Below are 16,226 nucleotides of genomic sequence, written 5' to 3' on the forward strand. Positions count from 1 at the left end.
CCCACACACACACACCAACAAAAAAATACACAATCAAAAGAAAGACCCAACCTATCCAAACCCCAACCCAACCTCCCCACTCACTCCAAAATAAAATAACAATAAACAAAAAACAAACACACGATAAAAAAATCTCAATCACACACTACAACTCAACAAAAACTGCAACAAAATAGATCCTCCACAACTAAATCACAAACCAACACCCCCCCCAAACACTACCAACAACTAAACCCCCCCCCCCCGTCCCAGTTGCAGCCACCCACCCACACAAACCACCCTAACTAACCACCTTCGACCTGTACATCTTACCGATAGCCCTTAAAAAAAAAAAGAGCCACAAAAAAAAAAAAAAAAAACAATAGCCCCAGGTAAACTCTTCCGTCAACAGTACTCATCTAAAGGAGACTGAAGGTTAGAAGAGTGCCTCTTCCCCCTCCCAAGAACTGACTTAAGGGCCCCCCACATCCCATCTATGGTATTCGTACAAGACCGTCTCATAATTTTTAAACTCTACACTATGGTTCACTACTAAATGATTGTACCCCACTCTCACCTAACCCCCTATAAGAAGAAAAAGCATCAGAAACTACAGTAGAACCCAGTTTTATAAACTCCTCAATTAACGCCACTAATTCCCTCTTAGACTGCCCCTCCACAACCCTAAAAACACATTTCGAACACCCACCCCCGGTACAATAGCCCTCCACACCCAGAGACCAACCACAGACTTACCCCTCTCTTACTTCCTTTTCCCAACCTGAGAGTCATCCACCACCACCACAACCCCAGGCCCGCCCAACTTACACTCGGAACATACTTCATGACAAAACGAAAACCATTCAAAGCACACTCCTCTCACTCATGCCAATTTCATGCATGCAAAAACTGTGAGAGAATTTATAACAAAAGTAATACGTCAGAACAGAAACTCATGCATGCCCAATCTAGACTTCTCGAACCAGGAACGGCGATGTGTGGAGTGCCATAGGTAATTCCTATGGCGCCGCCACATATAACCATCCCTGGTCCAAGACACCAGAACTTTTGCCAACGTCATTTCATGCCCACAAACAGAGCACTTTACCTCCGCCAACAACCCAACAGCTGCAGAAATTTTATTAACTCCAACGGAGTCGCGCCCATCATAGCATGCAAGTGCACAGTATTAATTTTATTCGTCATATCCATACCTAACAAGAGTAGCAACAAAGTAATTTACTCTAATTAACACACGACCTACAGCGAACACCACTACAATAACTTTCACACAAAAACACTAAATCTTTAACTCACTGAAACCAATTCCGCTCCACACACAGTTAAAACGAGGACTAGCCAGAAGAAGCAGTAACACCAAACTGAACCCAATACACCACACAACACGAAACCCCTAAACAGACCACCAGAGGGCACCACAAACAGCAACACAACGACACCTACAAACACGCCACACTCACAAACCAAACTCCACACCGTCATGACGTCACACACCACAACAGCCTTACGTCACGGGTCAAAACCGACAGGTGGGATCGGATGTTTCGGTTGACCCAATGCATCATAAACTGTGTTCATTTCCCAGTCACTCAGGGACAAACACATGAGGGACACCACAACAACAAATGGTCCCACTAGTGTAGGCCAACCTAGTCCTCACAACCACCCTCACAATCCCATTTACGCAGTGATATTATGATGTGTGATCCTTTCGCAAGCTAGCAATGATGGGTTCCAATGGAGATGGAATCCTGTCTTCGTGCTCTGTCAATCCTAGGACCCAGATCATGATACATGAACACAAATAGACCCTGACAACCAGTAGACCAGCCAGGTCAGTCACATGTACAACATCACCTTTGGTTGGTGCTGCCTTTAAAACCACAATGCGTACCAATGTCAGTACAGCTTTTAACATTAACTAAATAAATACAAATATCAGTGACCAACCTCAAAAATCACAATAACCAGTTCTGGAACAACTATATCAAGAACAAATGTGATCAATTCTCATTTTTCACCAAAAGTAATCATCAGATTCAGCAAATCTCACTGACTACAATATCCTAACAACCAACTGCCTACGATGAATGTCAACAAATTGCCAAAACTGGATTGCAAGGCAAGAGTCATGCATACCATAAGCGCACTTCAGACCCAACCTCCTCGTGTTCCGTGTAGGTTCTATCAAATTAAAGGGAAGAGTGGTGGAGGGGAGGGGGGTGCTGTAGTTTCTTATGATAGTAATATCGATTCATCCTCAGGAAGCAGAGACGTTAGCAGCATATAAATTGATGTCTTTCAATCCTGCCCACACAAGGCACTAGCAAGCAGTACAGGGAAAGGTTGGTACAAACTAAGCCGAGCCAGTGCTCAAAGAGCATAGCCACTGGCAAGCTGCTTTAAACAGTCATTGTATCTCAATATTTGGCATTGTTGTGTAGTGAATCTCAAAAGCTCTACTTTCATTCTGGACTTATTATTTGATTTACTCTTATAGATTTCTGTTCTGGTACTGTAAGCTTCAGTCTGTGACAACTTTGACTAGTTACTGCATTTAGTTTAGTCTGACGATTCATTTGGTCTACACAATTAACATTCAATTCCAAATAAGTTAGCAGGTGTTATTGCCTTATTTTTATATCTGTCTTTGGTAGCTTGCCAGTGAGTTTTGCAGTTTCTCTGCTTCAGAGCAGTTACTGTGTCACTAATAGTACACAAAGTACGTCTCCTGGTGGAGGTAAGACAGCTGTGCCAATCTACTGCATGTCATAGATAATTAATTTTAAATAAGTTGCTAATAATTCATTGCTGCCATGGCACAAAAATAAAGGTACTGTGATTTCCTAAGTTAACCTCTCAAAACTTGTCTGCTATTATAAATATCTAAAAATAATTATGAGTCCCTCTTTCCACAATAGCTTTCTGAGCAAAATATTCAATATTCATCATGTGATTGTTATCATAACCATATAAACCATGTTCTTGTATTGTGTGGATCTTCTTAGATTTTTGCTAATCTATGTTCATGCACAACAGAATAATCTATTCAAAGTTAATTAATATTTTGTGCAAGTACACATACATAATGTGAACAGCAGTATCACAATGCACTTCTTCAGGCATCTTAAATAACACATACAGGCCTTGGACAAAAATATGGAAGCACCATAAGCACAACACATTACTGTGCCTAATAAGGTACAGGAAACCCACTGGCATTCAAAACAGCTTTCAGTCATCTTGGAACGGATAAATACAGGTTTTGTATTGTTTTCAAGGATATCTTATATCACCTTACAGCAAAATAGTTCAGGTAATAGACGAGAGATGCCACAATTCACCTTTGTGATCACAAAACCAGTCCTGGACAATGTAAGCTTTGTGAAGAGGAGACCTGTTACCTTTGAACAAAGTATCACCACTGCAGAACAAACACTGTACAGTGGAATGGACCTGATCAACCAAAATGGCCACATAATCCTTGGTAGTAATGCAACCTTCAATGTAACTGTGAAACCCATGGAATACCAAAATATGGACGCCTAAATCATCACCAAACCCCTGCCATGTTTCATTCTTGGGACATAAACTCAGCCAGAAGTTGAAAAAAATGTGAAACAAGACTCGCCCAACCAAATGACTTTCTTCCATCACTACATAGCCCAGGCTGTATGGCTTTGGCACCAAGTTTTCCTGTTAGAAGCATTTGCATCACTGATAAGTGGTTTCAGAATTCCAGCTTGTCTTATAATTCCCTGTTTACGGAGCCCCCTATGTTTACTTTTGCTGTTGACACTGTTCGCAAATGTGACATTCAGTTTGGAAGTTACTTTTTGACTGTTATCCCCTTATTTTTCGTCACAAACATCTTCAATGACCCCTCGTCATGATCACTCAATGCACATTTTCACCCTTTTGCAACTTAGTGGACGATGTTTTTCTGTTTTCCTTGTAGCAGTACAAATCTTCGATAACGTGCCTCTAGAAACACTAAACACTTCGGCTCGCTTGGTTACATCAACCATTTGTCAATGTCAGAATTCACTTAACCCTAACACAATGTACTCAAAACTACACAGAACACTATTCTGATTACGGCTGACACTCGCAATGTATTGAGGCCACAGTACAGGTGCTGTTCACGGTCAAATATAACAGCAGAACCTGCAGGCCTGGCTAGCAACTGCATTTACATTCAAGTATGCATTTCTCGTGGTGTGCCCATATTTTTGTCCAGCCCCCGCCCATCTGGGAAGCTCTTTCTATCTAGGCCTACATACTTTCTACAAATCGGGAAATTGATTATCAAACAATGTATCAGCTAAACAACATTTATTTGTCACAAATTTGCAAGGCGCACACACGGGCATGTGCACACACATGCACCCCCCCCCCCCCACACACACACACACATACGCACGCACGCACACACACACATCAAAATACTTGTCAGAGATTTGTCTATAATGTAATACAGCTTTTCTTAAGTCACAAGTTTTAGCTTTTATAGTGAAAAGTCCATTAAATGTTATGCAAATGTTGACACTGGGCTACACAAATACTTTGTAAAAACATTTATTTATCATTAACATTGGTTATCTTCGGCAACTCAATAAAATTGTTATCTTCCAGTCTGAAATATACCTCCATTGTAGTCAATAGAAATCAATGGAAAATAAATTCTCATAGCTTCCTGAACAAAGAACTAGGATATTTGTTCTAATTTAGCTAACAGTTAACTTTCTACAGTGTACAAGAGTGTTACTGCATTGCACAAGCTCATTCAGTGGCATATGCAAGAATAAACTGACCATCGACATGCTGAAGGGAGCACAGATGCATAAAAACAGTGATAGATATAACATACTGTTAGTCAAGTAATTGCCTAGCACACTATATATGCTCGGGCAACATGAAAGTGTACCAACAATTTTATGCACTGCTGCCCATTTTCCAAATGTACTGCATGTTTAAATAACAGTTTGCATATAACTGAGACAGTTGCAAGATATTTCAACAGTTTTAGCATAAGTTATTTAAAATTAAGTTCTCGCAGCAATGAACAAGTGTAGGAAAATGCACAACATTACACAAATATGGTCTTTCATGAGTATGAAAGAAATATAGCAGTTCATGTCATACTTATTTGTTCACTCTGTGTGTCTGAACAAGTGAAAGGAGTAGCTGGATTTAAAATGTCATGTATGGGTAGTCCATTAAGGCCCATATTACACTTTAAAATTTCTGTAAAATATCTTTTATAGGTGCCAGAACCACACTAACTTTGACAAAAGGTATGATGAAAGCGCTCCCAGCACTCCGTTATAGATTTTCTAAAGCACATTTAACAAAGTTCTTTTATAATGTAACAAGCGCAAAATATAAGCGCCTCTAAACAACAGTAAGCATTCTAACTAACCATAAAAATAAATATTAATGTGTCACAAGTTATCTATTTCCATTTGTCTTGTGTGTGTGTGTCCAGTGATTTGCAATGCAACAAGTTTTCATTTCTTCATCACAAAACAAAAGCAATAATTAGTTCCGTCTTTTTGTGTGCGTTACCATCGTTCTCCAAAACACACAAAATAGCAGCACCTCAAAAACGAAATAAATCGTGTAATGTGTTACCATGTTGCTATTCTCTGTATCTGCCAGTTTCCAGCATAAATAAGTGGTACAAAAATTCTCTTTGGTGCTATTTATCTTGACGCTCAAAAACTTTGTTTATATTTCCAACATACACAAGACTCCTAAGTCTATCATCAGTCAAAACTATTTCAAGCAGCATTGCTGCGTGATATAACTTGAATTTTGTTGAGATATTCACTGGAACGTAAGTCATTCAAGTATAAATGCTCAGTGCTCTGAAACTGAAAACCATTTAGATTCACTTCGTTACCGGCTTTTGAACCATCTCGGCTTGATTCTAGCTTAAGATAAAAAATGTTTGCAGTCGTTTAAATGTCCTCCGTCACCACATCAGACTTGGGAAATTGCAGAAACCTTATTTGGCAATAATGCGGTACACTGTATACAAGCAGTGTTCACTCATATCAGAACTAATTACCTGTGTCAATCCTGGGACTTGTGAGGTGATGACGAACTGCTGGCCCCTCGACGATAACACGTTCAAATTCTGTGTCGTTCCCGTAGTTAAAACTTGTTGTAATCTCACTGTTTGTCCGGGTCCCACATTAAGTGAGTGCGAGGGCGGTTGTGGTCCCACCCCACCTTGATGATCACTCATCTTCCAGTTTCCTGGTTGTCCAAGGTGTGTTACAACAAAGTGCACACAACACACAATTCATGTTAAATTCATTATATAAGAGAATAACACTGGAGTATTTGTAAACACCTCTGCCACAAAGCATTTGTTGTTTTGTTAATTTATAAAAACATTCACATAACCTAATATCGTGGTAATACAACCATGATGTATTAAATACTGTAAAATGAAATTATATTAATAAACTGACTGCCTAAATTTCATTAAATAATTTTAGTGATCTAACAATACAGTGAGATTTAGTTGCAAGCGCTTTTTCGATTTTTAGATATTTCCGTGAACACAAAGAGAAATCGAGTCCGTCTAACCGCCATATTGGTATTTGCTTCCTTCCCCCTTAACTCACCATTATGTTAGCACTATGTTTTGTTGCTTATTGTACACATCGTCCACGAAGTATTGCATATTTTCGCTTAGTAATATTAAATTAGTGTTTTAGTTTCGCGACCTGAGCCGAGAACAGCAGGTATTGCTAAGGATTTAATGGTCATTTCAAACATTTTAATCCAAATACGCAACGCCCGCTCTCAACATGGCGACAAATTCTGCTAACAGCAACATACTACTCTGGGTTTTTTGGTTCACCATTTATTCACTAGGGGCGCCGCCGTAGACGCTTGTCTTCTGTGTAAACTCGACGGGAGTGCCAATTGTTGAAAAGGAAGTACTGCGAAGTGGGAACTTTGGCCAACAACATTAAAATTGTCCGCGGTTAATGTAAACTGGTGAAGGAAACGAAGATGTTTAGATATTTATTATGTCACTGAATATCGTTCGTTTTGCGGTACTATAGGGAAATGTATATATATGCATAACAACTGAAGAATTGTTCAAGAACCTCAAAGAATTGAATGAAGTAGGATTTGTTTTTTTGTATGTATTTATTGTAATGCCGAGATTAAACAAACGGTTAACACATTTGTTAACTGATAGCATATTAAAAACATTAAATCAAAGGAAAATATGTACTGTACTTGAATTCCTCGAGCAAGAACCGGAATATTTGGCTGCTCTTCTGAAAATAAGTTTTAAGGTGGGGTACTTAACCATTTTCTTAATAATATTAAAAAAAATCGATATTTTGAGCTTTTTGCCATATACTGCAAGGCTAAATGATTTCACACAGTGTCAGAAGATAGATTTGCATGTACAAGTGTCTATATACAATAATAGCAATATTGCCAGAAAAACTACCATATTCTATTATTTTACAGTGCCTGTTCAAATAGTTAATATGTGCAGGTTCTTCTTTAATTTTTAGGTTAACATATGTTTGAAGGATTATATCTGCAACAGTTTATTCCATTATACCAAATGGCTTCTGAAGCTAGTCTGCAGAGATCATTTTTATAAGTATAATTATTGCTTCACTTTTGGGGGTGTGGTTAGGAATTTGATTTCATTGCTGTTTTTCTTCTACATTGAAAGGTTTTGCAATAAGTAGTTCTGTAGTGTCTGTGTAATATTTATGCAGTGATTATAAGGAGATAACAATTCACTTAGAACACTATGTTCGAATGCACAATTTCACAACGATAGATACTGATAAAATTGTCTGGACCTTCTACCCTCGTCAAGGGGTTAAAAATCTACAAGCTTTTAGCTGATTGCCTATCAGTGTCGTGTCGTGACTGTCATGTGGGAGTACTCGGCTCAGAGCGCTTGACAGTGCTGAATCTGAAGAGAATTTCATCACCTAGAACACTGTTTGTTGGGCAGCAGGTACATAAAAATGCATCTGACTACTTATCAAACTATCTTTATTATTATTATTATACACATGTAGGGCACTAAATGTGCCAGCTTCTTTCATCTTCTCGTTATGGATTTTCTTGCTGTCAGCCGACAATGTTGTTCTGGTCTTGAATTTCTTGACCTCTTGGCTGACTTTCCACTTCAGTATTTTGTGAGTGAATATTTGTCTGCCTTGTATATCTGAGTTTGTTAGGACACCATCATTCAGGTGTCTCACCCTACATCTACAACTATACTCAGCAAGCCACTGTTGGCTGCGTAGCAGAGGTTATGTCCCATTGTACCAGTTACTAGGGTTTCTTCCTGTTTCATTCACGTTTAGAGCACAGTAAGAATGACCCTTTGACTGCCTCTAGGAGTGCAATAATTATTCTGATCTTATCCTCACAATTCCTGTATGAGTGGTATGTAGTTCAGTTCATTCAGTATCTCTGTGACGTACTCCGACCATTCATGGTCCTTCTCTTTACATGGTCAGTATTCCTTCTCTGTATATGGTCAGTATTCCCTTTTAGTTCTATCTGGTACCGGTCCCGCACACTTGAGCAATCTTCTAGGATTGATTGCACAAGTAATTTGTAAGCAATCCTTTTTGTAGACTGATTACACTTCCCCAGTATTCTACCCATAAACCGAAATCTACCACCTGCTTTACACATGACTGAACCTACCTGAGATCATTCAATTTCATTTGCCTACAAAATGTTTCATCCAGGTATTTGCATGACTTGGCCAATTCCAACAGTAACTCTGATATTATAGTCGTAGAATACTATGGTTTTTCGTTTTATGAAGTGCAAAATTTTATCTTTCTTAACATTTGGGGCAAGTTGCCAGTCCTTGCACCACATTGAAATCTTATCAAGATCTGACTGAATATTTATGCTGCTTCTTTCAGATAGATCTGTGTATGTGCGGATGGATATGTGTGTGTGTGCGCGAGTGTATACCTGTCCTTTTTCCCCCATAAGGTAAGTCATTCCGCTCCCGGGATTGGAATGACTCCTTACCCTCTCCCTTAAAACCCACATCCTTTCGTCTTTCCCTCTCCTTCCCTCTTTCCTGATGAGGCAACAGTTTGTTGCGAAAGCTTGAATTTCGTGTGTATGTTTGTGTTTGTTTGTGTGTCTATCGACCTGCCAGCACTTTCGTTCGGTAAGTCACATCATCTGTGTTTTTAGATATAAACTATGTACTTTGTTATTCACAATACATAATTAATTATTTTTTACTGGGATGCTATCTATAGTCATTTGTTTCTGCTGACGTTACAACACTTGGCAAAAATGCGACACAGCATTATCATCAAATAAATTTTTAGCGCACATAGCCACTGCTTTATTGGGGCAATGATTTTCAGTGTACAATGCAACCGATTCCCATGCTTTCGGCATTCATCTTATTGTGCCAGAAGATTACCATGTCCTCTTCTTCTTAAGAATTCCTCTCCCCATTTTCCTGCTATGAAACACACTGCAACTCCATAAGCTGTTTGGTGGTCATTTCTTGGCTGTTGTGAACTTCCACAATTTCATCGATATTATTGTTATCTACTTCTGGTCCCGTGGTCTTGGTCAGAGGGTCAATCTTGTTGACTACATGCTTCAAAGGTACTGAATCAAATGCCTCAGTCATATTCAACAATGCTCTCTGGCGAAAACTTCTTCCAAGCAGAAGTGAGTGTTATCTTGGTGACACTTTCCCATGCCTTTTCAATCATCTTTGTGCTGGCAATGATGCTTAAGTGTATTTCCAAAACTCTCTGAGAGTGAGATTGGTAGCTTCAGTCAACTCAAAGCAGTGCTCAAAGAGGGCTTTAGTGTAGAGCTTCTTAAAGTTAGAAATAGTCTGCTGGTCCTTAGGCTGGAGCAACAGAATGATGCTGAGAGGAAAAATTTGATATTTATGTATTGAAACTCTTCAAGGAGGTGGTCCTGTAGGCCTGGAGTGGCAGATTCATCTCAAGCAAATATTTTTTCACTAAGGACCAAGCACTTTATTAATTCAATCACAAATAAAGATCATATGTCACTCAAGCCTTCTTTTTGGACCTCCACATCACATTTAACCTGCTCTTCTGGACTTTATACTTCTTGAAGGCTCCTGGAGTTTCTGAATGGTAAACAAGCAGCAGTTTAATTTTCAAATTGCTGCTTGCGCTGGTGCAGAATAGCAGTATAAGACAGTCTTTCATTGGCTTGTAACTGGGCAGTGCATTCTCCTCTGCTGTTATTAAGGCATGCTTCGTCATCATTTTTCCAGATTAGACCCATCTTGTCATAAGTAAAAACCTGTTGTGTCAAATAACCTGCAGAATCTACGAGCATCTTGAAATTGCTGATGAAGTTCTCTGCTGCCTTTGTGTCAGAGCTGGCTGCTTCTCTGTGCCTCACAATGCTGTAGATGGTGGTTCTTCTCTTAAACTTTGCAAACCATCCATGGCTTCCTTTCAACATTTCTTTGGCAGCTGATGATCCTGGCATCTTCTTAAAGAGGTTGGCAAAAATCATCCCCACCTTCTCCAAATGATGTTCACATTAATAGTGTCACCTCGCAATTGATTTTCATTTCTCCATATCAGGAGCAATCTTTCAATATCGTCCAGAATATGAAACTGTTGTTTAGATGCCCTTGTCACTCTCTTTGAAGCATCTATCTCCTTATTTTGTCCTTGTTGTTAAGGATAGTGCAAATAGTTGATATAGATCGATTGTATGTGTGTGCTAAATCAGCAACGCTCACACCACGTTCGCATTTTCAGTAATTTTTATGTTTCATTTCTGAGGTCATTTTCTTTCTCTTGTGATCGTCTTCTTACAGCTTTATCTTTGGGTACATTTCTACGAAGGCTATTAAAATTTACACACAAGAAAACAATGTGTGAACATAAGTTTAGAAAAATGTTGAGACCACAAGCTGCACTAAGATGGTAGCAGGAGTAGTGCTAAACCCATACTGTAGTATGTACTAAACAGAAAGCGAGTCTTTTTTTGCAGTTTGTTTTGCTCATTAAGCGGATTGTGTGTTTATGGGAGCTGCTCGTTAAGCAAGATTCTAAACAGATATATCTGTTTGGTCTCTTGTTTACTCTGCAGTCTGTTTATTAGGCCCAAGGTACCTTTGTGCTCTGTGACCAACATTTCTGATAGATATACTGCTTTGGGCTTGATGACAATGTTGCGATGTGTCACTTTTATGTTATGTGATGTACGAGATTTGTTGAAGATGTTTCCAGTCTTCCAGAAGACTCTAGTTCTGTTTTGATTTCTCTGTTCATATGTTTCTTTCCCTGTTGCCTGCTTCATCTCCCTGAGGTACTTGAAGTTGTGAACTTCCTTAATCTCACCATAATTTGTTGTGATCTGTTTTGATGCATCTTTCTGATTTGACTTGTATGTTTTACCCTTAAAAGGAAAACTGTCTTTTTTTAAAGTGATTAAGATACTTTAATAAAATAATCAGTTTTACTTCTCAGTACAGTTTGTGAACTTTGTCAATGTCAATAACTGGCTGGAAAGTATAATCTGTTCTTAGGTTCTGTAATCAATTGTTTCCATCTGTCCATTTCACAATGTTCCTATAGTTCATAAAATGAGGAACTCTTGGCTGCAAAGTATGGCTCTGGATACCTTCTTCTTCCAAGATCCTTCAAATGTCAGAGTTTAGGCACCAGTAGGTATCTTTACTTGAAATATTTCTGAGGACTATAACCAGAGCTATGTTGAAAACTTTCCCATAAATTCTAGAGCACTAATTTCTCAATCATGCTAAGACAAAATCTAAAGTGGCATAACATATGAAACTAGTTGACACATTTAAAATTGTGATTCAGATGTTTGTTTCCAAACTGTTTCTGAAACAACTAACAGCAAATTGCTGTCTGGAGCTGCCAATTTCGATTCTGAGAGATGTTTCATACAAACATAGACTACAGTTTCATTCAGCTAGTACATAAAAAATGAAGATGGTAGAAGTAGAAATAACTTCCATCAGAATTAAAAAGTAACTGGATAGTGAATACAATTAGTGAATAAGATGGGCTGATACACAGTCCTGTCACATTAATGTCTCCACCTATTGAAAACCTGCATAATCCCCTTTTGCAGTGCAAATGTGCTAGAAGTGAGCCTGTAAGTTTCTGGAAGGTACTGACAGAGATGTGGAGCCAACACGACTCCAGTGCTGTCGTCAACTGCACAAGGTTTGAGGATCCATTTCGTTAACAACCAGTTGAGGTGGTCTCTCAGATTCTCAATTGGATTTAAATCCAGGGATTTTGGTGGTCAAGGGAATATGAGAAGCTCATCCTTGTGCTCTTCAAACCATGCACTACTGCGAGTTGTGACATGTTGCATTTTCGTCTTGGTAGATGCCATTGTGTCAAGGAAGAAAAAAACAGCATGTAAGGGTGGACATGTTTCCCAAGGATAGGTGCATAATTTTGTTGATCCAGTTTGCCTTCCTGAATGACGAAATCACCCAGGGAATTCCACAAAAGCATTCTCCAGACCATAACATTCCCTCCTCTGGTCTGGACCCCTCTGACAATTGTTGCAGGGTTGTAGATAGCAATAGCCATTTGCCTGACACAGCATCAAACCTGATCCATCTGAAAAGCCGTCTGCCACCATTCAGTGGACGTCCAGTTGTGGTATCAGTGTGCAAATTCCAGCCTTCATGACTGATGAACAGCGGTCAGCATGGGTGTGTGAACCAAGCGCCAGCTGCGGATGCAATATACAACAATATTCGCTGAATGCTCATTGAGTAGACACTGTTAGTAACCACTCAGTTTGTCTAGGCAGTCAGTTGCTCCACAGCTGCACATCCATTTGCGGATATACAAATCCACAGCTCTTGTTCGCCTCTGGCAACTACCAACAATGGCCTATAGTGGCACTTTGTTCAGTTTTAATGATTTCAGCTGTTTCTCAACACCACTAATACTTACTTTGTTGATCTTTTCAGTGGTATGAGGATTAAATTGGGGTATTTCTCCTGGGTTTTCCTTTGTAAAGGAACATTTGAAAATGAGAATTAAGCATCTGAGCTTTTGCTTTGCTAACCCCAATTTCAGTTCCTGTCTCATTCATTAGAGGCTGGACACTTAACTTTGGTGCCACTAACTACATATGACCAGAACATCTTTGCTTTGTTTCCACTGACAGCCTTTACATACGACCAGAACATCTTTGGGTTCTGTGAAAGATCACATGACAGTATTCTGCTACGGTAGCTATGAAGGCATCACGCATTGCTCTCTTGACAGCCAAACATGTTTCGTTCAGCACCTCTCTGTCTGTAGCTCTATGCTTTGTGTTTTACACCTATTATTCAGTAATCTCTGTTTCTTTACAGTGACTATACCATGGAGGTTCTCTCCCATTATGAACTGTTCTACTGGGTACATATTTATCCAGTGCATGGTGAACTATTCTTTTAAACTTGAGCCATAGTTCCTCTTCATGTTCCTGCCCTGTGCTGAAAATTTCAAGTGCCTCATTGAGAAATGACACTACTGATTTTTATCTAGTTTACAGAAATATATCTTTCTGCTTGGTTTAGTTGTCCTTTGTACTTTGGTAATCATTGTTGCCACCACCGCATCATGTTCACTGATACCAGTTTCGATGTGGACTTCCTCAAAGAGGCCAAGTTTGTCTGTTGCCATTAGATCCAGTATGTTTCCATCATGAATGGCGTTCCTAACTATTTGCTCTAGGTAGTTTTCAGAGAAGGTATTTAGTATTGTTTCACACAATGTCTTATCCCACCCATCACTAACAAAACTGTAATTTTCGAAGTTGGTTGGTGGACAATTAAAGTATCCACTGATGATTACAGTGGGACTGGGTAACTTACATTTGAGTGAATTGAGGCTTTCTCTAAAGTTTTCGGTTACATCATAAGATGAGTTTGATGGGCGATCAAAGGATCCAATCAACATTTTATGCCCACCCTCTTGCTCTTCACAAATTACAAAAGAGGGGAGGTGATGACCACAATCCAGTGACCTGCCTTCCCTCACAGGTCTACCCTCCACTTCCCTCCGGCATGCCAAGTGAGGTCGGTCAAGGTGTTGTTGATACTGCAAACACACCTATGTGCTACATATCTTACACCTCATCTTTCTAATTTTTTGAGCAAGATTTTATGGTCCTGTGCATTGAAGACTTTTGAAAGGTGTAGGAAAATCCTGTTCCTATTTCATATTGATTCAGGGATTTTAAAGTACAATCCAAGAATCCAAAAATTGCTTTTATTGTAGATTTACAGTTTCTAAAGCCATGTTGAATGCTGAGAAGTGAATATTTATTTATGAAACTAGCCTTTTTCCTGCAACTTTGCCCATGTATTCGTTTGACACATATATTGAACACACCATCCTCTTCCCCTCTGAGTCAACCTCTTCCTTCCTCTGGCTGTCCACTTCATCCTCCCATCTCTCTCTCTCTCTCTCTCTCTCTCTCTCTCTCTCTCTCTCTCTCTCTCTCTCTCCCCCTCTCTCTCCACACACACACACACACCACACACACACACACCCCCTCATCCTCATTCTCACTCTTCATCTCCTCTTTTCTCTTTGTCCGTTTCCTCCACATTCTCTCTCTCTCTCTCTCTCTCTCTCTCTCTGACCATATCGTCCTCTCCTTCCCTCTGATCATATCCTCCTCTTCTCTCTCTTTCTATCTCCACCTGCACCTCTTCCTTTTCCACCTGCCCTCTAACCCCATATACCTTCCACATGCCTCATGCATCTCCCCCTCCTCCCCTCTCTGTCCATTTTCTCCTCCGCCTTGCTCAGTCAGTCCCCTCGTGTATCCATTTCAATATGTTCCCAGCTGTGCACATTGGCAGGTGGAGCACCTGCAGAGCAGTTCAATAAAGCAGGCCAATGCTACTCCAATACAACACACGTCTTGCAGAGCAGCCTACATGTCGGAGCCTGAATAACCATTTCTTGCCCCTGACTTGTAGGCTGGAAAGAAGTTTGTGTTGGCAGGCCAATACTCTTCCTACACAACAAGCCTGCTATGCAGTGCAGCCTATATGCCAGAGGCTGAAAAAAAAAGAAGGGAAAAAAAAAAGATTTTTGCTATATTCTCGCTCTTATTGGAGCTCGGAGGTTGTAAACCCCACATGCTCATACTCGTCAGACCTGCTGTTCCTGTGCCAAATTTGGTTAAAATTATTCCAGGGATTTAGGAGGAGATACTGGACGTACAAATACACTCTATTTTATATACATATCTGACGATGAGAGATCTGTGCTTGCCGAAGATGGAAATTTTGTCATTAGTCCTCGAGTTGTGTCCACGGAAGAAATAACAGCAATTGAACAAGCAGGCATTTGTAGCATGGACAAAGTTACAGCTGAAGAAATTTGTATAGGAGCTGTAAGAGTATTGTCTTGCACAAAGCTTCCAAAAAGTAATTTAACAGTGGGTGAGAGGAACAACGTGAAATATCTGAATGAGAATGATAGTGTTATCATTCTCACCCCAGTCAAGGAAATGCAACTGTTGTTATGTATGTGACCAACTATTATAGTAAGATTAATGACAAATTAAATCTGCAAACCTATAGGAAACTAAGTAAAGACACCACTGACAAAGTTCTTAGAACTATTACACAGTTGGTAAAGAAGTCCTCTATTGAACAGAGCATTCAGAAAAGTCAGTTCAATTCAATTGCAATAGCACCAAGACTTATGGATTGCCAACAGATTCGTATATCAAGAATTCGGCTTTTTTTTTGTGTGTGAATTAAATAGCATAATGATACTGCCGGAGAACATATTAGTTAGTATTGGTGTGGTGTCGGTATTCATTATGAATCCACTCAATGAAGTGTTGCAATAGCTGAATTGGATTGTTCCTCCCGATATTGCAGAACTGTTTAAATATTGCCTCACAACTATGTATTTCATTAGAAATGAAGAGTTCTATAAACAGATGGATGGTGTCACTATCAGGAGCCCTTTAAGCCTGATTATAGTGAACCTCTTTATGGAAAAATTTCAGGAACAGGCATTGGAAACTGAACAATAAACCAAATATTTGGTTACATTATGTGGATAATATGTTTGTTTTGTGCCGGCATGGCAGGGAGGAAATGAATCATTTTCACAAACATCTGAATGGGATCAATCTGTTAGTTTTCCAAGGAGGAGTTGGCA

At 39.5% G+C, this 16,226-nt stretch overlaps 2 protein-coding genes across 4 annotated transcripts in view; one reads left to right on the forward strand and one right to left on the reverse strand.

Annotated features, from left to right (window-relative positions):
* The window catches only part of LOC126259706 (helicase domino), a 444,931-nt gene extending 438,099 nt beyond the window's left edge, over positions 1-6,832 (reverse strand). For all 3 annotated transcript variants that reach the window (XM_049956690.1, XM_049956698.1, XM_049956682.1), the window contains exons 1-2: positions 6,639-6,832; positions 6,074-6,264 (exon numbers count right to left, since the gene is read on the reverse strand). In XM_049956690.1, coding sequence (XP_049812647.1) covers positions 6,074-6,253 — 180 coding nt within the window. In that variant the 5' untranslated portion in view covers positions 6,254-6,264; positions 6,639-6,832. The remainder of the gene's footprint in view (positions 1-6,073; positions 6,265-6,638) is intronic.
* A 92-nt stretch (positions 6,833-6,924) lies between these two features.
* The window catches only part of LOC126259726 (DNA repair protein RAD51 homolog 4), a 174,122-nt gene continuing 164,820 nt past the window's right edge, over positions 6,925-16,226 (forward strand). Inside the window, exon 1 of the mRNA XM_049956708.1 lies at positions 6,925-7,325. Within this exon, the coding sequence (XP_049812665.1) occupies positions 7,182-7,325 (144 nt within the window). The 5' untranslated portion in view covers positions 6,925-7,181. The remainder of the gene's footprint in view (positions 7,326-16,226) is intronic.

This window comes from Schistocerca nitens, chromosome 1 (assembly GCF_023898315.1).
Source record: "Schistocerca nitens isolate TAMUIC-IGC-003100 chromosome 1, iqSchNite1.1, whole genome shotgun sequence".
In the NCBI taxonomy this organism is placed as follows: Eukaryota; Metazoa; Arthropoda; class Insecta; order Orthoptera; family Acrididae; genus Schistocerca; species Schistocerca nitens.